The 22317-nt window shown below is 37.5% G+C and overlaps 2 protein-coding genes across 7 annotated transcripts; both read left to right on the forward strand.

Moving 5' to 3' along the window:
• Positions 1–545: 545 nt before the first annotated feature.
• LOC120104038 lies at positions 546–6088 on the forward strand. 6 transcript variants are annotated; one of them, XR_005506429.1, is made up of 6 exons: positions 4442–4493; positions 4725–4762; positions 4856–4933; positions 5062–5142; positions 5582–5783; positions 5873–6088. XR_005506429.1 is itself a non-coding variant. In XM_039114299.1 (5 exons), exons 1-5 carry the CDS (start codon positions 4457–4459, stop codon positions 5699–5701), a joined length of 354 nt encoding a protein of 117 aa, XP_038970227.1. In that variant the 5' UTR covers positions 4442–4456; the 3' UTR covers positions 5702–5855. The 6 variants fall into 6 exon arrangements, 1 of the variants encoding a protein (XP_038970227.1); XR_005506430.1 differs by lacking the exons at positions 4442–4493; positions 5873–6088 and adding an exon at positions 546–637 and having other exon boundaries at positions 5582–5855; XR_005506431.1 differs by lacking the exons at positions 4442–4493; positions 5873–6088 and adding an exon at positions 4297–4321 and having other exon boundaries at positions 5582–5855.
• An 8076-nt stretch (positions 6089–14164) lies between these two features.
• LOC103716162 (GDP-mannose 3,5-epimerase 2-like) lies at positions 14165–21004 on the forward strand. Its single transcript, XM_008804049.3, has 7 exons — positions 14165–14294; positions 15560–15976; positions 19399–19492; positions 19588–19717; positions 19827–19959; positions 20272–20479; positions 20565–21004. Exons 2-7 carry the CDS (start codon positions 15561–15563, stop codon positions 20718–20720), a joined length of 1137 nt encoding a protein of 378 aa, XP_008802271.1. The 5' UTR covers positions 14165–14294; position 15560; the 3' UTR covers positions 20721–21004.
• The last annotated feature ends 1313 nt before the right edge of the window (positions 21005–22317 follow it).

Here is a 22317-nt window from a genome sequence, read left to right on the forward strand (position 1 = left end):
AGCGTCGGCAATTTAAAGGAATAGACGACGCTTAAAAGCGTCGGCACAGCCTTCTAGCGAAATCGTCGCTGGAAGGCGTGGGAACTGGACCTAGAACGACGCTTTTAAGCGTCATTTTTGGCCCTTGGATAACACGACGCTTATAAGCGTCGAATATACCCGACGCGTAGAAGCGTCGATCCAGGACGACGCTTATAAGCGTCGTCTAAGGGTAGAATCCCTCAAAACTCAGTGCCCGACCCCGATCGAACCCTCATTCTGCGCTGGCTACTTCCCCTATTTCTCCTCTCCGGCTTCCGTCTTCCTCCTCTCCGGCACTGCCCTAGTCAACCGTCTTCCTCCTCTCCGGTGCCGACCGTCGGATTCCAACCTCCTCTCCTCCTCCCTTCTCTCCGGCGCCGACCGACCAACCCCGATCTCTTCCACCTGAGGTATTTTTCTCCTCCTCCCTCTTCTCCCTCCTTCTCGCTTGTTCTCCTCCTTCTCCGCCTCTTCTTGTTCGTGTGTTCGTGGGTGTTTTTTTCTTTTTTTACATATTCTCTAGCTTTGCCTCCGCCCGAGGATCTCCTCCTCCTCCCTCCTCTCCGGCGCCGTCCGAGCAGCCCTCAAACCTCGATCGACTCGGCAACCCTGATAAGTATGATCGTTGAACAATTATTATTTTTTATTATTTTGTTGCTATTTGGCTAAGTTAAAAAATTGATTAATTCTACAATCTTTAGGAAGGGCTTGGGATTAATTTTCTAGGTCTGCAGATAAACCAGGCAGAGTCTAGGTCAATTTGGTCCCTTCATGCCAACTGAGAAAAAGCAGAAAATGCCCATATTGTTTAGGGAAGAAGGACTTATACTGTAGGATCCTGTGTATGAAGTCAAATTTATTGGACCTACAAATGCTGATTTGATAATTTTATTGGATCTGAAGATCAAGTGCCAGTCTATGTCATCTAATGCCAGCCAGTAACTTAGGTCGACAAACACCTATTTATTCTTTGTTACTTTGTAATCAAAGAAGGTATCATTGTCTAGTATAGTATGGTATTATTGGTATTTTATCTTCTGTTTGGAACATTCAAAAGTATATCATAGTTTATCAGAGTTATAGTTTTCTGACCGGACTATCCAAACAAAAAGGCCTTCAATAGTGACCTAGAGGTAGGACTCATCTGCCACCTTATAATAAATTTTGGTAGATAACAGTCAGGTAAATTCAAGTGCATGAATGAGGCATAAAGGTTTCTTTTGATGTTTATGATATCTAATTGTTGTTCATCTTGTCAAACTTCCATATCCTATGCATCAATGAACACATAAGCATATGGTGACTGACTGTGCTTTAAAGAATATCCTTTGTAGCTCATTAGCTAGTAAAAACTTTAAAATCATATGGGTGATACTTGAGAATTTGCTTGCTTGAAAAATCATCAATTTCATGCAATTTCCTGATATCTTTTCGGATTGCCAGCTACTGCTGTTACCCTTTTCTGAATAAAAAGACTGCTGTTAAATTAATAGTGCAGAGTCCATTTTGCAGCATAGATGAAAACTTGTCATTCTGTTCTGTTTAAGAGATTTCAGTGACTTGCACATCCTGGGATAGTTACAAGCATTCAGCCAAGTCCTGGCGGTCACACCACACTTCTTCAGACCTAGGTACTTTACCTTGGAAGAGAGTACTTAACAGCAAGAAATTGACCTGCTTGTGAAATCAGGGATGTTAGAAAGCAAGGAATCAATCTACCATCGTACATACTACTGGAAAAAAACAAGCTTGGTTGGGTTGCCTTAAAACACAAGAAGGAAAAAAAAAAGATGCTTAAGATGTTATTTGCTATCTTTGCACTAACATAGTTATGGCTATTCTTTTACATCAGCAAAAGAAGATATACTTTTACTGCCGTAGAAAGTTGAAGTTATGATCATTGAAGTTATGACAAAGAGACTAGAAACATATATATTGCAAAAAAAAAAAAACCATCTAACCTCAAATGTCCCATTAGGAGTTATATTGTACTGTTATAAAAAAAAAACTACGGTAGCCATCTTATAAAAATCTTACATCTTGTCTGATATATATCTTCTCATTGGCAGCAAACAACTCGTGTAAAGGGCTCCAAGACTTTAATTTCAGCTTGTATGAGCTACTAGATAGTATTTCTTTCTATCCTGAACCAATTTATCTGCATATATTCCCAGCATGTCTTAATATTAAGTGATTTACCCTATACTCATTTGCATATGGAACGTACCACATATAATTTCAACTGGTAACCTGCAAGGTAGTGACTGTACTCATATCGAAAGGTTGTCGTTAGGCACCATCTGGTAACCTGCAAAAGCAGAATTTAACTAATTCCAGGAACTGAATTCTCAAGTATGTCTTTGCAGTGTTATTCCCTCACAAAAAAAATTTTTTTTGCACTGATATTTCATCAAGATGTCCAGTAGAAGTACTTTACTTAATTTAAGGAGTTTCATGTTTCAATGTCAATGACTGCATCAAAAAATCTGCGAAGGATGCGGAGAATATTCTAGTTAAAATAGTTGAGATTGGTTTAGGACAGGACTTGCCGGAAATGTCAAACCTGCTTGGATCCAAATATTGATTCTTTTTTGTGCATACCAGGTAACAATATGCTCCGAGGGAGACGATTTAGAGATGTGGAGTTCCAGCATTCTCAGGTGGGATCTACTTCTGATCAGTCCCTACAGTCCCAGCAGCCATGTGAGCATCAGCAGCACGAGTCAGGATCTCAACGCGAGCCTCCTGCTGATTGCCCGGAGGATGAGCTCCGGATCCAGGGTAATTCGATTTAAAGTTCATATTTTATGTTCATATTTGTCTTCAACTTTTTAAGACATATTTTATTTAATTTTAATAGATGGACAAGGGACGGTGAGGACGAGACGGGGACCCACTCAAGCAAAGGATGTGTGGAAGCTTCCTCTGGGTGAGAAGATTATCATCCGATGCAACGAATTGGGGCAGCCCATCAATAGAGCTGGAAGTCTACTATCAAGCTTTTTAGGATCGGTTGCACGCAAGGGTCAGCTGTGTCCGCTCAACTATACGAAGTGGAATGACATACTTCCTTCGTATAAGGTTGAGCTTCTTAAACTTATAGAGGTAATAAATTGAATTTATTCTTTTTAATTCGACACCTTCTGTATGTTAATTTGCTTTGTACCATAATTTTATTTTAGAGGTTTAATATTATTATAACATTCTGTACCTTGTTGTAGGGTAAGTTTGTACTCCCTCCAGAGAGCCATGATTGGGTGCTAAAGTCCCTCAACCGCAAATGGAAAGAATATAAAGCAAAATTGAAGACGGACTTCAAGCGCGAGGGTATGACAGAGGAGGAGGTTGCTCGTGTGACTCCTCCTGATGTATACCCTCAGCAGTGGAGGGAGCTTGTTCACTACTGGTTTTCTGAAAGAGGACAGGTCATGTATATTGTTTCAATATCTTCTATTATCTTTATTACTAATATAGATTGCAAATATATACATTGAATCATATTATACTGTGTGCTTTTATTTTGGCAGACATATTCTAATATTGGTAGAGCTGCACGAGCATCTCAAGCAGTTCCTCATACTTCAGGCTCGAAGAGTTATGCGAGACGTAGAAATGAATTCGTAAGTTCTTTTGAAACTATTTGAAACTCTACTAACATATAGCACGTATCATGATATATAGTTTGCCCATATACTTTCCGTATGTGTAGATAGTAGAGCATGGAAGGGAGCCTGGTGAGGTAGAGTTTTATAAGATGACCCACACTCACCGAGATGGCAGCTTTGTCCGGGACGAGTCGAGAGATATAGTTGTATGTATTCATTTTTTATTTGATCATAATTATTTTATTAATTTTACTTTCTTTAAATTATTAATGTGACTGTTTATTTTTTTGAGAGAGATATAGGAAAGAGCTACAAATCTCATTTCAGAGCGCGTCGGGGAGTCATCATCATCCGACGCGGCCAGTCGCGTCGAGGCTCAGGTCTATGCAGAATTGATGGGCCCAGAACGTTATGGACGCGTGAGGGGTTATGGTATCGGAGTTACCCCCACTCAGCTGTCTGCAGTGAGCCGATATACCCAAGATGCCAGACAAGGTACTAGCACTGCAGAGGTTTGTAGTTTGAAGACAGAGATGGCACAGATAAAGCAGTCATATGAGACAAGGATAGAGGAGATGAGGCAGAGTCATATGACTGATATGGCGGAGTTGAAACAAAGCCAAGAGTTGAAGATACAATCTTTGCAGGACCAGCTTGACCATATTTCATCCTTTTTGCAGAGATTTGCTCCTCCGGTACATAACTAAATCTATTTGAATATTTTATGTAATTATAATGTATTCTTGTATGAGCGTGATGACTTTCGTATTTTTAGTTTCTAAAATATTTTTTTTTCTTGTAGGTTGATGATACTTCATCTACTCGTAGAGATGATGATGCCGACCCTTGATACATATTGTAGATTGTGTACTTAGGAATTTGACTTATATGTTTTTAAAATTTTGGAGATTCCTTTGATTAATCTTGTATGATGATCATGAGATCTTTTTTGAGCAACATGATAAGTAGAATCTATCAAAACCTATGTGCCTTCTTCCGCTTTCCTTCATTGTTAGAATGGAATGCAGCATCCATTCATTTGCTTTTCTAATTAATTGCTGTGAGTTCATTTTGAATCAAATTTTATTCTATGAGCAGGTCACTTGACAGCTAGGAGTGATGTCTACAGCTTCGGGGTTGTCCTTCTTGAGCTCTTAACAGGACGCCGGTCTGTGGACAAGATATTCTATATTTTCTGATTGTATCAATCTTTTTTCTGAATGGAACAGGCATGGAGGCAGGGCTTATGCTTTGTGATTGCCAGCTTGTCCCAGGATCACTACAGATTGGCATTTATGGACGACTTTGTAAGTACGGATCACTTGATACCATTTTCAAATTAGGAATTTGTTTGTCCTCTGTTATTTTTTTTAGAGTAAATTCTGAGCACTCATCTTTTTCATGTCTTCATTCTTTTTTATCTGGGGTGTTACAGGAACCTTCTAGTCATGTGGCTGATTCTACTAAATCTGACAATGACAATGATGAGGTTGCAGCCATGGCAAAGTCCTTAAAGGTGTGGTGCCTTTGTTCCTGGCAACCTTCATCTAGTAATTATATTAATGTTTGTGATATTACTCTGGCAGTAGTAAGCATTAGGATGTGCTCAATTTTATTTCCCAATCTTTGCTGGAAAGCCAGATTATAAGAAAGCATAACAAAAAAAGCAGTCCATTCAAACCAAGAGCATAGCATCAATTGTATTGCCTGATGTAGGCCCAGTAATTGTGCCACTATGGGATCGAATATTTGAATTATGACTAATCTTCATTGAGATTTTTTAGGGGAAAAGACATCATTTTAAACATGTACCTTCATTACAGAAAAGGTTCTGGGTTTTTGACATTTTCATTTTTTGGATGTGCTGGGGCACATATTGTCATATATTTAAACAACAATGAGCTAAATTTTGGCATGCTTATCATATGATGTGTTTCACATACTTTCTATTGCAGAAGAAGGCAAAGGAGTTTAAGCAGCAGGAAGCCCATGAAAATGTCAATGCTGAGTCATATATTGTCAATGCAGAAAATGCGCGTTCTAAAAAGAAGCTGAAATCTTCCAAGTCTAATTAATCAAAGGCCAGTTTCAATCACATGGAGAGAGGGGACAGGATTGCTTTTTTCCTTTGATTTTCTTTATTGAAACAAAAGCACTGTAAGTCCTTTCCAGAATCTGGTAATACTGTCAAATGAGTGATGCTTTGCCCTCTTTCTGGAGCTTATATATGACATGGGGCTTTGTAGGTGTTTTTATCTTATAAACCGAAAGGAGTAGAAGTGAAAGCTCAATTTTCAGGTTGGCTGCTCTGCGACGCGATGATCCTAGTACTTTTGTTTTGAGCAACTGCTTCATACCGTCATGGTGTTAAGAACCAACCAACAATTATATGCTGTCTTGTAACACATCAGTTTTGAGGGTGTCAAAATCAGTTGAACAGGTCGACTGTTTTTAGCCTTTGTACATTGCAAAGACTGCAACGCTGATGAGGGTTATTAATAGGAACTGGCAATTGACAGGTTACTGGTTTGACCGGGGGAAAACACATGGTAGATTGTATACTTAGGAATTTGACTTGTATGTTTTTAGAATATTTTTGAAGTACAATGTAATCAAATATGATAATATGAATGTAATCAAAATTCTTGTTTGTGACACATATTTTGTTATATATGTGATTCAGTGTATTTGTTTCTATTGTTTTGTAAGAATTTAATGTACACAGAGTATTTAAAAATTACTTTTACAAAAAAAAATTTTTTAAAAAAATTTAATGCCGACGCTTATAAGCGTCGGGAAAAGCAACAGGAACGTAAACCTAATAGCACGCCTTTAACGACGCTTTTAAGCGTCGGCCTAAACCCGTAGTAACCAACCCTTCTCCCCGAGTCTGATAGAAGAAACGACGCTTAAAAGCGTCGGGAAAAGCAAGCCTTTAACGACGAGCGTCGGCCTAAACCCGTAGTAACCAACCCTTCTCCCCGGAGTCTGATAGAAGAAACGACGCTTAAAAGCGTCGGAAAAAGCAAGCCTTTAACGACGCTTTTAAGCGTCGGCCTAAAACTATAGCAACCAACCCTTCTCGCCGACGCTTATAAGCGTCGGAGTATGATAAAAGGAACGACGCTTAAAAGCGTCGTCATAGACCAACGACGCTTTTTTGACGCGTCGGGTTAAACCCGACCCACGCCCACCTGCCCGACGTCTGAGCCACGCTTTGCGAAGCGTGGGCTGGGAATTCGCCGACGCTTATAAGCGTCGGTAGAGACAAAAAAAAGCGCCGAGAGTTATTCCTTCTTTTGTAGTGTTAAGCCCGTAAATGGCTTTCTTCAATAAACATACATGGTCAGGCTTCGATGTGTCAATGAAGCCTTTTGGTTGCTGCACGTAAACCTATTCATCAAGGGTGCCATGTAGAAAAGCATTACATACATCCAATTGACGTATAGGCCAATGACAAGATATAGCAAGACTTAGAAGAATCCTTATTGTAGGAAATTTTGCCACTGGACTGAACGTTTCCAGGTAGTCAAGACCATATTCTTGCTTATAACCCTGTGCAACTAGTCTTGCTTTGTAACGAGCTATAGATCCATCGGCATTTCTTTTTATTTTGTAGGTCTATTTGCAGCCCACGATATTTTGATTAGAGGACCGAGATACTAGTATCCAAGTCTGTTCATCCAGCAATGCATTGTACTCAGCTGACATGGCTGCTCTCCATCTCGAATCAGCAAATGCTTGAATAAATGTAGAGGGTTCAGTTGTAGCAGTGATCATATGATGTAGATCAAATATTTGAGCAGGTTTTAAAGAACCAGTCTTAGACCTTGTAACCATTGTGTGTTTGTTTGCAGAATTGTCTACCTGTACCGGTGTAGGAAGAGATGCTGAAGTTGGATGAGATGAAGGTGTAGGTGACTGAGATGAAGGTGCAGAAGGTATCTGTGACCGAGCCGTGGAAATGGGACTGCCTGATGTGGACTGTAAGTCATAAGATGGTGGGACTAATAATGAAAACGACAATAATGGAGGTAGTGTTGATGTGGTGCTTTTAGCTTGGGCAAAAGGAAATGAAGACTCATCAAATGTAACGTGTCTGGATATAAACACCTTTCCTGTTTGAGGGTTGTAACATCTATAAGCCTTGTATTGAAGAGCATAGCCCAAGAATACACAGGGATATGATCTTGGAGATAGCTTCCCCAATCAGAGGGGTAATCTCATTTGAGACTGCCTCTCTTTCTTTTATAGTATGTTCGTATGTTTGGGCGACTGGACGCCGTGTGGTTAGCTGAACAATTGGAGTATCCTAGAGGGAGGCGAGGGGGAGATTCCCTACAGCGAGAGGGAGGCCTCGCGAGCCGGGCTTTGGAGATGAGGCCTTTTGGCGAAGCCAAGTCAACTTCGGCAGACCAACTCGAAGTGTCGAAAGCATCTATCAGGTAGGGCCAACAATTCTGGGAAAAGCTTGTGACATTGACAACCAAACACTTTTAAAAAATGATAATCAGGCAGTCTCTGAAATAGTACTTCAAACGGTGATTTAGAGTTCAAACTCAAGATTGGTAACCTGTTTATCAGGTGTACAGCCGTTAACAAAGCTTCTACCCAGAAGTGTAGAGGGGCTAATGAGTGAATGAGAAGGCTCCTAACAGTTTCTAATAGGTGACGATGCTTCCTTTCAGCACTCCCGTTTTGTTCAGGTGTGTGGGGTGCAGATATTTGATGTTCAATTTCTGACAGGTGAAATAATTTTTGAAACTTGTCATTGCAGAACTCCCCTCCTCCATCCGAGCGAAAAGACTTAATAGTGGTAGAGAACTGATTTTCAACTAAAGCTTTGAAATGTATAAAATGCTGATATACTTCAGATTTAGCAGTCATAGAGTATATCCAAGAGTATTTTGAGAAATCATCCAAAAACAGGACATAGAAACGATACCCACTGGTGGATGCCATGGAAGACGCCCCCCATACATCTGAATGTATCAGCTGGAGAGGTTTATTTGAGCGCTCCGTTGTTGATCCAAAAGGTAATTTGTGAGACTTTGCAAGGCTGCATGGCTGACAGAATCCAGAGCCTTTAGTTGAGTGAGGAACTTTCAGTAGATGAAGTATTTGGGAAAGTGTTCTAGCCGCTGGATGCCCAAGGCGTTGATGCCGAATTGAAGAAGATGAACTGTCTGATAATAGTGCACACTGGTTATTGGAAATTGTAGCAGATTTTGGTGAAGCAAAGGAGAATGGAATGGTGTACAAGCCCTCAGTACAGCTCCCCTTGAATAGAATTTTGTTGGAATTCATGTCCTTGATTATGCAGCCGGTATCATCAAACATTATAGTGCAATTATTATCAGAGGCAAGCTTGTAAACAGATAATAAATTTCTGGAAATATGTGGCACATGTAATAATTTGGAGAGATGAAAAGAATAATTTGGTGTGTGTAAGGTACTGGTACCATGCTGATTAATGGAAAGAGCATCCCCATTGCCAACTGTGACCTGTTCTTGTCCATGGTATTGAGTTGGCTTGTGAATAACGGAAGAATTGCTGGTGATATGGGATGTAGCGTCGCTGTCCATCACCTAGTCTTGAATACGAGATGGTCCAACAGATAAAAACGCTTGAGATTGATGTTGATTTGTTGCTAGACGATGAGGCTGATGCACATATTCTTGATTCAGACTATTGGTTTGTAATGAATTAACTCTCTTGTATCTGAAGTCAGTTTTGAACCAGCAATTGGCTGTTGTGTGTCCACGTTTATAGCAGATTTGACATTCAGGTAGAGGTTGCAGATCTCTTGTTCTACTGGTTGATGACCCTGTAACAGGGAATTGAAAAAATCTGCCTCTACCTCAACTTCTATTGAAGAAAGTTCTGCCTCTGCCTCGGCCTCTTATAGCAGATAATGCATATGCTGGATCTGATGCAGCTGAGGGGTGATTTTTATTGTTTATGATAAGTTCTTTGCTACTGAGCAGAGCATAGAGCTCATCTAACGATATGTTAGATGCTCTAGTGCGAATGGCAGTGCTAAAGGAGTCATATGACTTAGGCAAACCATTCAAGATGTGTAAGATCACATCCTCTGGATCTGGAACAGAACCGGCAGCTGAAAGGGCATCTACCTTGGATCTAATTGAATGGAGGTACTGATGCATTGGTAAATCATTTTTTCTGATGTTAGACAGCTCGTTCTTGAGCTGAATAATATGACTCCTAATAGAGGAGTTGAGCCTCCGATCTAATGTCGACCATATTTGGTGAGTATGTTCAAGATTAATGATGTAGGGGAGAATGGCAGATGATATCGTTGATGTCAATGCCGTGGCCAACAATTGATCAGTCAGTAAGCTATTTTGGTAATCAGATGCAGTAGGATCATCTGATGTGAGTCTTGAAAATGAGTTTTCATCCAGAAACTCAAGAAACCCACTGGCTCGAAATATTCGGACAATTTGTGAACGCCATATGAGGTAATTATCAGTAGACAGTTGAGAAGATACCAGAATGTGGATTTTTGATAAGACGAACTTGAGTTTTGGAGATAAGAGGCGATCATCATCGCCTCTTGTGGTATCGTCTATTCCTTCGGTGCTTGCTTGCCTGATTTGGGTAGGAGGTCCTGAATTCATCTCTCGTTCTTCGTCTTCTTTAATATCAGGTAACGCTACCTCAAGATGGATTCGAGGCATATGATGATCATCTAACCAGTTTTACTGAAAGTGAAAACCGGTGTTACTGATTTTGCCAGATGAAGAAAAAAATATCAAGAAGACTCCAGAGAATCTCCATCTTCATTGCAAATCTTGGAAGCTGCGGTTTCATATCTATATGCAGGAACTTGGCTCTGATACCATGATAGAATTTGAGAAGAAAGAATAGAAACAGAAACTGTATTCTGTTCTCAGGATATGTTGAAACAGAGTTGTATGTAACAGCGTTTCATTGAAAACGTTTTACAAATAAGATCTGGGATGAAGCTACAGCAACAGAGAAAACAGAAAGAATGGAGTGAATACACTATAGTTCAGAATTACATTCATTTATATAGTAATGGCATGTATTCTGGATTGTTCTATGATCCGGTTGATCCAGCTGGAGTTGATATAGTCTGTCCAGCTGAGAATGAAGCTGAATCAGTTGATCCTCTAACCGATTCAGTTGAGTCAGTTTGCTTGAAACTTCTAGAACTCAATACTATGATCATACTCTCACCAGATTTTTTTTTTTTAATTTAAGTAGCACCTTTGAAGAAACAAGTATCCTTTGTGCTGTTTTGGTCAGTTATATTTCTTAACCATCCTGAAAAATTTGATGGCTCCATGCCTTAATTCTAGAACCTAATCCTTTCCGTCGATCCTCAAAAGCTTATGCAGAAATATCTCCACAAGCATGTGAACCTATAATTCTGTCATATCTTTAATGAAAAATATTCATATAATTTCTTTGATGTGAACTCCATTATTGTGCCTCATTTTTTTGTTGAAAGAGCATGATTTATGTCCGAATTCATAAATATAGGGCTCCAGATCGGAATATTCAAATAAAGTCTAGCTTAGGACATGAATGAAACCACCCTGCTTTTGAAGCAGCAGTGTTCTTCTATCTGCAACTATTTATGAATTGGGTAGTGACGCAGCAGCTATAAGATGCAGCCATGTTTGAAAATGCAACTAGAGTGCATATGGTAGAACTATTAATTAGACAGCTATAAGTTTATTTGGTTAAAGATCCAAAAAAAGATACTTAATCTAGATAAGTTTATTTCAGGTAGAAGCGCAATTTTTTATTTTAGTGTTTTTTTTATTTTATCTCACGAAACATGGAAGCACTATACAAGAACTCGTGCGGATATGTATTTAGTCTCATATCAATTATTCGTTGGGTAGATCTTGAATACTGATACCGAATCAAGAAATTCAAAAAAATATCTTTTGTCTAGCCATTTTGAATAAGATCTTAAATTGTTATACATGGTATTAGAATTTAAATGAGCAAGACTCATGAGGTTATGAATTGTTACACTACACAAACAACAAATAAAATTACTTGCCAATTAGTTGATTGCTGACAGAATACCAATAATTAAAACTATTTAATGGATGGTTAGCTATTTGATGTCCAAATACAGTGTTAATCCGAAAATTGATGATTGACTCAGCTAGAGGGAGGCAGGGCCAGATTGATATCATATTTTCAACGTGTACTGCAAAATCCTCACCGCAATATACGAACTAAGCGTTGAATGGCCCTACTCTTCCAAATTCTACGCCAATCACATGCTGCCCCGTCCAATAGTATTGTCCGGGCATAATCCAACGTTTCATTTAACTTGATATCCGCGTCGATCCTTGGATTCCCGCGATTTTAGCGGAATCCGGCCAGTCTGGTTCTCCGGATCCAACGCCATCCGCCCGTAAACCGCAGCTTCCTGACACTGCGCGCACCACGACACGTACGGCTCTGCTCCTTCTTCAGCCCGCTGTACGCCCATGACGTTCCCGACACCGTATCCAAGACAAGATCTCCCAATATCGAATGCCACCTTGTGTCGTCGCTCTACATGGCTAAGTATTGTATCTGATACATGACTTATCCGAACGGCAACAAGTGGTGGTTTTATGGCCCAGGATTTTCGTTAGGTACAGGTTCAATTTAATGAAAAAACTTACTTTTTACTAACTTGGCACCTTGTCATTCAAACTAGAACGGAGAAATTTTTTTCTTACAACAGAATGGAAGTCAGGTATCCAATACTTTTTAGCTGGATAACTGATACAAGCGAAAGAAAATATTAATTGATGTAATACGTTAACAATTTTGATTTGATTGTTGAAGCTTTCTTGTTTCAGATTCGGAACTTAATCAAGAGTAAATGATAAATAGGTTGATTCAATTGAAGTTTGTATTGGGACAGTGATGAGTACCATGCTTCACTTACGATGTCAAAGCGTTCATGCCAACCTTTTGTGGTCAGATACAGAAATTTTCATATTGTATATGATATGGTAAGAACAAGAAGTTGTTGTAAGCTTATATCATTTTAAAATTAATAATAATAATTTTAGCTAAAGATCTCCTGTTACATTAGGTAGAAATATTTAGCCATTATTTAGAATTTTTATTAACCATGTCCACATAACAAAATGACCTAAGTTGTTATTTGGCATTTTATTTGATCACTCGATTAAATGTTCTTGAACTAAAATCTCCATGTCAATTAAACAAGCTGGATAAACAAGCACAACTGAATAATGTTGTAATTTTTTCATCATCATTCATTATTAAATTAATGGAACATTAGCTTCTATTTATGATGACTAATATCATATTTTAAAATAATTTAGTCAAAAAGCTTGATGGCTTAGATGATGTTAATAGTTTTCCTCGGGATAATAAACAATGATTTTAGAGATGGCTAGTCATTAGAAGAAACTGATACCATGGAAATCTTATCCACACCATCCAATGAGCAAGTTGGCATAGATTATTTCACACATTTAATTCATCTAAACTATTAAATGGCTTCCTTAGCCACTTGAGAACTTGGTTACTTATTTTTAACGGTCTTCTCACAGCATTACACTATCTATAGGCTTCTTTGAAAATTTAGATGGAACGTTAACATATTATAATATTATTGATAGAAGAAATATATATATATATATATTTGACAAAAAGAAAGAAAGATCAAGAAAAAAAAGAGAGGCAAACACATGTTAGATTATCAATATCACTTATAGTTATGCTAAATCACCAATAATATTACTGCTACAACAACCTATTGGTTTTTTATTTGGTAGCATCCACTATAAATATATTGAACTTGCTGATAAATGATACAAAGTTGGTCAAATGCAAATTATACCAATAATTTTTTTTTTTTACTAAGAGAGGAAAAAAGGAGAGCAAGACCGATCCATGCAATAGTTATCCAAGTTTAGATTTTTGAATATACCATCCAATGATCGAATCCAAAACTCCTCTGCTAAACAAAGAGATGAAAGCATGAGGACAAGCTTCACACAACATGCATGCCCATCAAATTATATACAACATATTTGGTTAAAATATCAATCATCGATATAACATCTAAAGTTACTCATTTAAAACCAAACACAAATAATATAGTAATTATTAAAGAGGAATATACCTAATATGGTTTCAGTTGTTCACTGGGTCTGGTACATGGGACGCACCATGTCGCGCACTGAGCCCAAAGGAGCTGTGGATCGAAGTAGCAGGGAGACGCACCGTGTACTAATGTCGGCAACCCGTTCACATGTAACATAACCAAGGAGAGAAAAAAATTAAAAAAGAACAAAATCTTTCCGGCCGCCATGCTCCCACGAGGGTCCCGGCGGATCCCGGCTCGATACGTGGTTCCAACTTCCCAGCGACAAGCGGTGCGTAAATCGATTAAATCTCCCAATCTCGACCGTCCGATCCTGGGGTCCACTGTGTCGCGGCCTCGCCTGATCCACAAGATTCGACAAAAAAAAGTGAGAAAAAGGACGTTTTTTTATTATATTTTTAATTTTTAATTTTCTTTCTTCTATAAAAGCAGGCGGCGAGCGCCGGGGATTTCAGGAATCTCTTTAGGCTGTCTTCCTTGCTCTGCCCTTCGCGCTTCTCCTACTCTGTTAGAAATTTCCGAGGTAACATTTCATTGGATTATCGCGATATAGTTGTGATTTTAGCGGAATATTTGTTTTCGGGATAAGAGAGATCCGATTTGCTGGGATGTTTTTTTCCCGATTACTCGTTTACTTTTAGAATTCCTTGGAGTTTTTTTTTTCATTGGTTATTTTTGGCGAATGTTTTGGTTTTCTGAGAAATTATTCGGTTTGTCACAAGTTTTACGGTGTTTTGATCTGATTTCTTCTTCGCTTTTTTTTTGTTCACGGGCGCTTCACCGGTGATCGGGGTTTTCGATTTCTGGACTTCGAAAAACATATTTGTTTCGTTTATGCCCCCAGGACGTAAAAAATGCTTCAATCAAGCTTGTATTGGATCACATGGAAAACAGCTAGCTTTTTGATGGTTGTTTCTCATAGGGCTTTTTCTTGTTCTTTTCCTTTGCTAGTTCTGTTGTGGAGTCTTTCACATTGTAGGAGATTCTATCTATATCGTGTAATCCTCTTTGTCAGCGTTATGGGTGATTGGAAGTTTAAGCACACACACTTGTTTTTGATATTCCTTTTTAGTATACAATATCTGAATATTAGAGAGCTTTTCTTTATGCAACAATGATGATTGAGGTTGTTAAAACTCTGATGTAATTGTTATGAGAACACAGTATACTTTATATTAGATTTGAACTTTTCTCAAGGTAAAGAATCTTGGTATGTTGAGGCTTCTCAAGGTAAAGAATCTTGGTATGTTGAGGCTTGTTGGTTTATGGTGGTCATTTTGTCCGATTCGAATCAAAGATTTGGGTGGGACTTGCAGGGAAGGTTGCCAATTGTTTGTATTTTCTGTTATCTGTCTATCAGCAGCTTGTGACTCATAGATTTTGAATTTTATGTCCCTAAATTTATTGGACTCCATTCTCTGTCTAAGGGTGTACTTGTCGTATCTGCCCATGCCTCATTATCTACTCCATTTATGCAGGATGTACGAGCAGCATGATTAATCTGTCATTTTCCAGTAGATTTCTGATATAGTTTGTACCTTAGATTCTAGGTTTCGGTGTTGCTTGGTTGCACTTGTGTTGAACTTGTATTTGCTTTCTTGTTATTTTTGACTTAGTGATTTGTAGCATAGTAGCCTGCTTTTTTAGTCATATTTTTCACTAAAAGGTTTATTTTGGCCTTAAATGTTCTTTAGTTTCTTCTTATAATTCTGAGCACAGACTTTCTTTAACAAAAAAAATCTAAGCACAATCCTCTGAGAAAACTGCATGGGTTTACCTTTGTTGCAGAATGGGCAGCACTGGGAATGAAGGAACCAATTATGGAGCATACACTTATGAAAATTTGGAGAGGGAGCCATACTGGCCTTCAGAGAAGCTCCGCATTTCCATCACTGGTGCTGGTGGCTTCATTGCCTCCCACATTGCGAGGCGTTTGAAAAGTGAGGGCCACTATATCATTGCCTCTGACTGGAAGAAGAATGAACATATGAGTGAGGATATGTTCTGCCATGAGTTCCACCTTGTTGACCTCAGGGTCATGGACAATTGCCTGAAGGTCACATGCGGTGTGGACCATGTGTTCAATCTTGCAGCTGATATGGGAGGGATGGGATTTATCCAGTCCAATCATTCTGTAATTATGTACAATAACACGATGATCAGTTTTAACATGCTTGAAGCTGCAAGGATTAATGGCGTCAAAAGGTTTGTGGAGTTCAATTCTGCTTTATTATCTTTGTAGTTCTAGGTTCAAGTATTGCTTGTTATCTTTTCTTGCTTGATTTAGGTCAAGTTTGCTAGATTTTTAGTTGATATTTTCCTCTCCCAGTGCCTCTTAGTTTGTTGTTATGTTGCCTATAATACTAGCAAGTCCATCAAATGATGACAAACTCCATTCTAGCTGGCATTCATAATCTAAAAAATTCATTGCAAGGCATCTAATGCTCAGGGCTGTCAAATGAACTGAGCAGCTCGAGCTAGCTTGAGCTTAGCTTGGGAAAAGCCCGAATCAAGCTCAGTTTGTACCTATATAAATAAAGCTTGAACCAATAAAAATCAGGCTTGAAATTAATTTCAGCTGAACCAAAAATTGACCCAGCTTGATCATGTTCAACCTGGTAAGGCTTGAACATATTTCTATGGTATATAAAGATTCGCATACATTTATGTTGTACATAGTGGAGCATCAGATAAAGGCTTTTGTGATTTTTTCTATTCATTGAGTCAATTAAATGTTTAGTCAGGCTTGGTTCAGGTTTGAATTCAATATCAAACCAAGCTGAGATAAAACTTGAATCAAATTTTAATTCAGATTTACCCATGCCTGATTCAAGCTCAAATTGGTTTTTGCTTGATTTAGGGTCACCAGGATGATCTTTTAGGCTAGCGTTCGGCTCAGGTTGAACTTAAGCTTGGATTGATCCAAAATAGCAGTAAACAAATCAAGCTTGATTTCATATTTCAAGCATGAAATTAAAATGCGACCCAAGCCTGATCAAGCTGAGGTTGATTACATCCCTACTAATGCTGCAAACTCTCTGCTCCCATATGCACATATGGACTAGTCCTCATGGTGCAAGACAAAATTATAAACAATAATAAGTTTGGAATGATTATTTGATGGTTGAGAAGCTTACAATTATAATAAGTATAAATTGTAAAGATATAATTTTACAAATATAGATTTAGAACTTATTCCTATCAAATAATTGGTGCATTTCTTTCTCTTACGTATTCTCAAATTTACTCTTCAAAAAATGTGTCTTCATGCAAAATAAAGAGTGTAACTATGCAAGGACTAGTAACTTAGCCCTTTCATCTCTTTTCCTTTTTCATCTTTATCGCGTTTAATTATTCAAGACGCATCATAGGCAAAATTGTTTCCATGTTAATCTATTACTTTAGCAAACTATGGAAAGGCTCCTTTTTCTATTTTTTCCTTCTTTTTTTGCCGTAGATTACTGTTTCAGGTTCTTATTTGGGTCAAGTATTGGGTGCTATCTTTTCTACTCTCTTTTCCTCTTTATTTATGACATCTTATTTGGGTTTGATTTACATTTTCCAGATTGCAATAACCAAAATAGGAGACAAACCATAAAGTTCCCTGTTCAGAACAAGAAATGAGCATTGTGTTTATGTCTTTAAGCAATTGATGCTTATATTTAAGAACATAAACAAGAAATGTTTATGTCTTATATGAAATTAAGGGAGCAAAGTTAAGCTATAAGATTTAAAAAAATTCATCTTATATGGCTTAAGATAGAATATATTTTATGATAGAGTTTCAAGATAGAAACTGTGTGCTCATTACCTTGATCAAGGTGTTCATAAGAAAGGTGTGGCAGTGGAATTGGGCTGAAAATGGGTTGGATATTATCTGACTCTATCCATTTCCTTATCTGGATCAGATTGCTTTTGAATAAAAATCCTCATCCAATCAAATCCAGATAAATGCCTATGAATTTGATGGATATCAGATCCAGGTCTGGATATCTGGCATCTACAAACCACCTATATTTGGGGGAAAACCATTCAACACCACCTAAATAGCCACTATGACAAAATACAGTTTTGTTATATAATCATGGTTTATTATACTTATTCAAAAGTTTTCATGTTATAAAATATAGTCGTTTCAAATATGTTGTGATATTCATATTTTTATAATTAATTCTTTTCATAAAAAGATCAATCCTTTTCCTCTGATAAAAAATGGAATATAAATAACTTTATTCTATTCTCTATGATATTTTCAAAACCTTTCTATATAAAATATTTAAAAATATCAAAAACTTCTTAATGTTCCTATATTTGCATTTTTTTTTACAAGCTATTTAAGAAATAGATAATTAATGTTTCTTTTTATTTACCCGGCAATTAAAGAGTGACAATATATTTAATATAGAAATTGTTTTAATAATTTTTATATTCTATATTTTATTTAAATAATTGTTAATTTTTAAATATAATTTTAATACAAATCTGGTCGATCCAAACCCTTGGTCAAATCAGTCATCGTGCAAGTTCAATAACTACATCTTAGACAATTACTTGATTATTTTGCATCTCGTGCAATCTTGATAGTGGATTTCATTCTCATTCTTTGTGATTATGTCATTTATGTTAGTTTTTATTATTTAGTTCCACTCAAAATCTCATTTATAATTGCGTAATATCCAATTTAAACCTGTATTTAGTTGGAGAAAACGGATATAACTAATATCCGACTTGTATCTATAGCTATTTAAAACAAATACGGATATGTTTAATATTAGATTCATATCCATATCTGTTTTAATATTAATATGGATGCTTATTTTGGTTTCCGTTTAATATCAATATCCATATCCATATTCAATGAAAAATATGGAGACGAATATGGATATGCCAGTATCTGGTCCATATCTTATCCTTTTTCAGCCCGACAGTGGAATGTTGTAACATTTATTTCATTAAAGATCACATACTTGTAGAGCTATTTTCTAAGAATAAAGTATCACTTGTTACATCCTGTGAGTTGCACTTCATACTAGCCATTGTTTTATCTCCATATTATGCGATGTGCTTTTTTATCGTTTAACAGAATTCTAAAATTAATGGGGCATGGTTTGAAATAGGTGTAGTGGATTCCAGGAAATATAAATTGTCCATTAGGAGAGTTTCCTGGAGTTTGCAGTTAGAATTTTGCATCAATTGACATATCTTTGTTGCTGACCAATGATACTTCTTAATCTTTTAAAATATTTTCTATTATTTATTAAATGTATGCTTCAGATCTGACAATTGTGCATTTTCTGTTTTGTCTTATTTTAAATTGGAGGATTTGGTGTCCTCTTCTCTGAACCAATATTGATGAAACAATGATGCACTGGAAATTGAGCTCTTGGAGATATTTATCTTGTATGAATATCTAATACATCCTGGTTTTTTGCATCATGAGTTTTAAGAAAAATTTTAATTCACAAGTTCTTTTCTTCTCCCCCTGTCTCTCTATGTTGGTATCTTCATTCTATGTTGGTATCTTTTGTATTCTCTTGGGAACTGGCTATTTTTCAAGGTTTTGTGTATTCTTTCTTGCCACTTTTCATGTGAACTGATGTAAAGAATGTCCAAATTATGGCATGCAGGTTCTTTTATGCCTCCAGTGCTTGCATCTACCCAGAATTTAAGCAGTTGGAGACGAATGTTAGTTTGAAGGAGTCTGATGCTTGGCCTGCAGAGGTATGTTTATCAACACTCTTCGTACTTGGTGAGCACCTCTTTAGCTGCACACATTCTGAGCACATGTTATTTTCCGAATATTGTTTCTCGTGTAGCCTCAAGATGCTTATGGATTGGAGAAGCTTGCAACAGAGGAGTTGTGCAAGCACTACACCAAGGACTTTGGTATAGAGTGTCGCGTTGGGCGGTTTCACAATATATATGGTCCATTTGGAACATGGAAAGGTAATTTGTGAGTTACCAGTCTATTTTATAAGTTAGTGAATCCAGTGATTGCATGATGGTCTACTTGTTTCAGCAACAACTTCTGAGGCTTTTCTATGATGCACTGTAGGTGGAAGGGAGAAAGCCCCTGCTGCTTTCTGTAGAAAGGCAATTACATCAACAGATAAGTTTGAGATGTGGGGTGATGGAAAGCAAACACGATCATTCACTTTTATCGATGAATGCGTGGAAGGTGTATTGAGGTAATCAGTTGACTCCACACTTAATGTCTACTTAGATGCTTTATTTTCAATACTGAAAATTGTATGCCGGGCCCGGTAGTTTGATTCTGCTTCTTAAACTAGCAAAACAAACAACAGATTTTACTGATTATCCTGATTGCTTCTTCAATTGCATTATAAAAACTTCAGATTCTGGAAAATTTCATAAATAAATCAATAAATAGAGACAGAATTTTTTAAATGGTGATATTTTTTGTTTGGTTTCTAAATATTTCTTAAATAGAGGTCGTTCTCTTCTTGATTTCCATTTAAAAATCTATTGTCATGCTTTAGATTGACAAAGTCAGACTTCAGAGAGCCAGTGAATATTGGAAGTGATGAAATGGTGAGTATGAATGAGATGGCTGAAATTGTACTTAGCTTTGGGAACAAGAAGCTTCCCATCCATCATATTCCTGGTCCAGAGGGTGTCCGTGGCCGAAACTCTGACAACACACTGATTAAGGAGAAATTGGGCTGGGCCCCTACTATGAAATTGAAGGTACGGCAGAGTTACTTTCATTTGAACTCATCTAGCTTGTTTGGTTTTAGCATCTCGTACATTGATTTTCTTTTAAATTCCATAGGACGGGCTGAGGGTCACATACTTCTGGATCAAGGAGCAAATTGAAAAAGAGAAAACAAAGGGTGTTGACTTGTCTGTGTATGGGACTTCAAAAGTGGTTGGAACTCAGGCGCCTGTCCAGTTGGGTTCGCTTCGTGCAGCAGATGGAAAAGAATGAAGTTGATAAGCTTGCGTTTACTATTTGCCTCGAGAGAGAACGTTACAGCTATCTAGTTTGGAAGTAGGGGAATTTCTGGAATTTACTCTGCTCTCTGTTATTGTTTCAGAGTTTATTTAGGGGTTAAGTTTGTTCTCATCGTATTAGAAGTCTTTTCAGGCTATGCCTACATGTTTTTTAAGATGTTACACTATAGAAATGGTATGGGCGCTTGCCTGCATGCTTTTTTCTATGTATGAGATACAAATAATAAATTAGTGGGATATGTTCTCTTTATTGTTTAATCTTTAGTGTTTACAGTCTTTAGGCAAGCCAGTCTCCAGAAATCATCCTTGCACTTGCCATGTTAGTTTAGAACAATCTTATTTCTCTAGCTCTGGAAGCTGGAAGTTGAACTAAAATGATAAGATAGGGAGGAAGCATAGTTACCATCTGCTGGAAATTTAATTCTTTACTTGGGGGTTTATGTCAGGTATTTCTGCAGGCCATTATATTTTCTTTTATCTATGCCAAAAACTCTTAGTTAAATCAGAAAGAGCTCAAAATAGAAGTGAGAATTCATTAATTAAACCATCAGAGGACAATAGCAGAAGTATTGTTACATTGACTTGCAGTATAAACAATACAGATTCTGGACTCCTATGAGCAGGCTAGGTATTGTCCCTTGTTTATTTGTTATTCCACTTCATTCTCCCTGCCTTACTATAGTAAGAGAGAAGATGAAGGCAAAGTTCTCTGATCTTGCTAAAGCATTCTGATTTGATTTAAACACACTTCTTCTCTGGTTTTTATGGTATAATTGCAGTGCCCTATTTAACTCTGCAAATTTGTTAGAAGAATTGCTTATTTTATTCTTGAAAATAAAATGAGGTCAGAGTCAGGACTTGATATCTGGCTATCCCGCTGTGAAAATATAATAATGCCGTATTTTGATTGAACGAAATGAGATGGAGATGTTACGACCAGCAATTTATTCTAGTGTCATTGATGCTCATTCACCAACTTTTTTGGAGTAGACTGGTTTGCATGCTTTTAGGCATCTTTTTGGAGTCCTCTCAACCTCCACCACAGGGTAGAAGTTTGTGACATAGATGGTAGCAAGGCTTCCTATTGCCAGTGGAAGGCCAACCAATGGACTAATAGTCGATGGCAAGATCTTGATGTCATGTTGTGTAAATGGCTTTAGATGGAAGATAAGTGCTATTAAGTATAGACTTTAGAGATGGCCATGTTATGAAGAATTCATTCTCAAAATAATTTGGTTTCATTGCATTCAGTGTTGCATAAAAGTACATAGATTTTACTAGGCCAAGCTTCATTCCTCACACATCTGATGATCAGTGCCGGAGTATGCAGTGTGTCCATAAATTCCGGATTTTTTTTTTAAGGATAATATGTTCGATATTTGTCGTAAGGATTGAACCCCGAACCTCTCCTACGGAGAGTTGGATCCTAGCCAACCAAGCTAACAGGTTAACAAATTTAAGATGGCTTTCGGAAAGCCCGGCCTGCTTGGTACCTTAGTTCTTGGAGAAATTATCCCCTACACCATATGTACCAATCTGGTTGTGCACCGTGCTAATCACCTCAACTCATT

This window comes from Phoenix dactylifera, chromosome 16 (genome assembly GCF_009389715.1).
Source record: "Phoenix dactylifera cultivar Barhee BC4 chromosome 16, palm_55x_up_171113_PBpolish2nd_filt_p, whole genome shotgun sequence".
In the NCBI taxonomy this organism is placed as follows: Eukaryota; Viridiplantae; Streptophyta; class Magnoliopsida; order Arecales; family Arecaceae; genus Phoenix; species Phoenix dactylifera.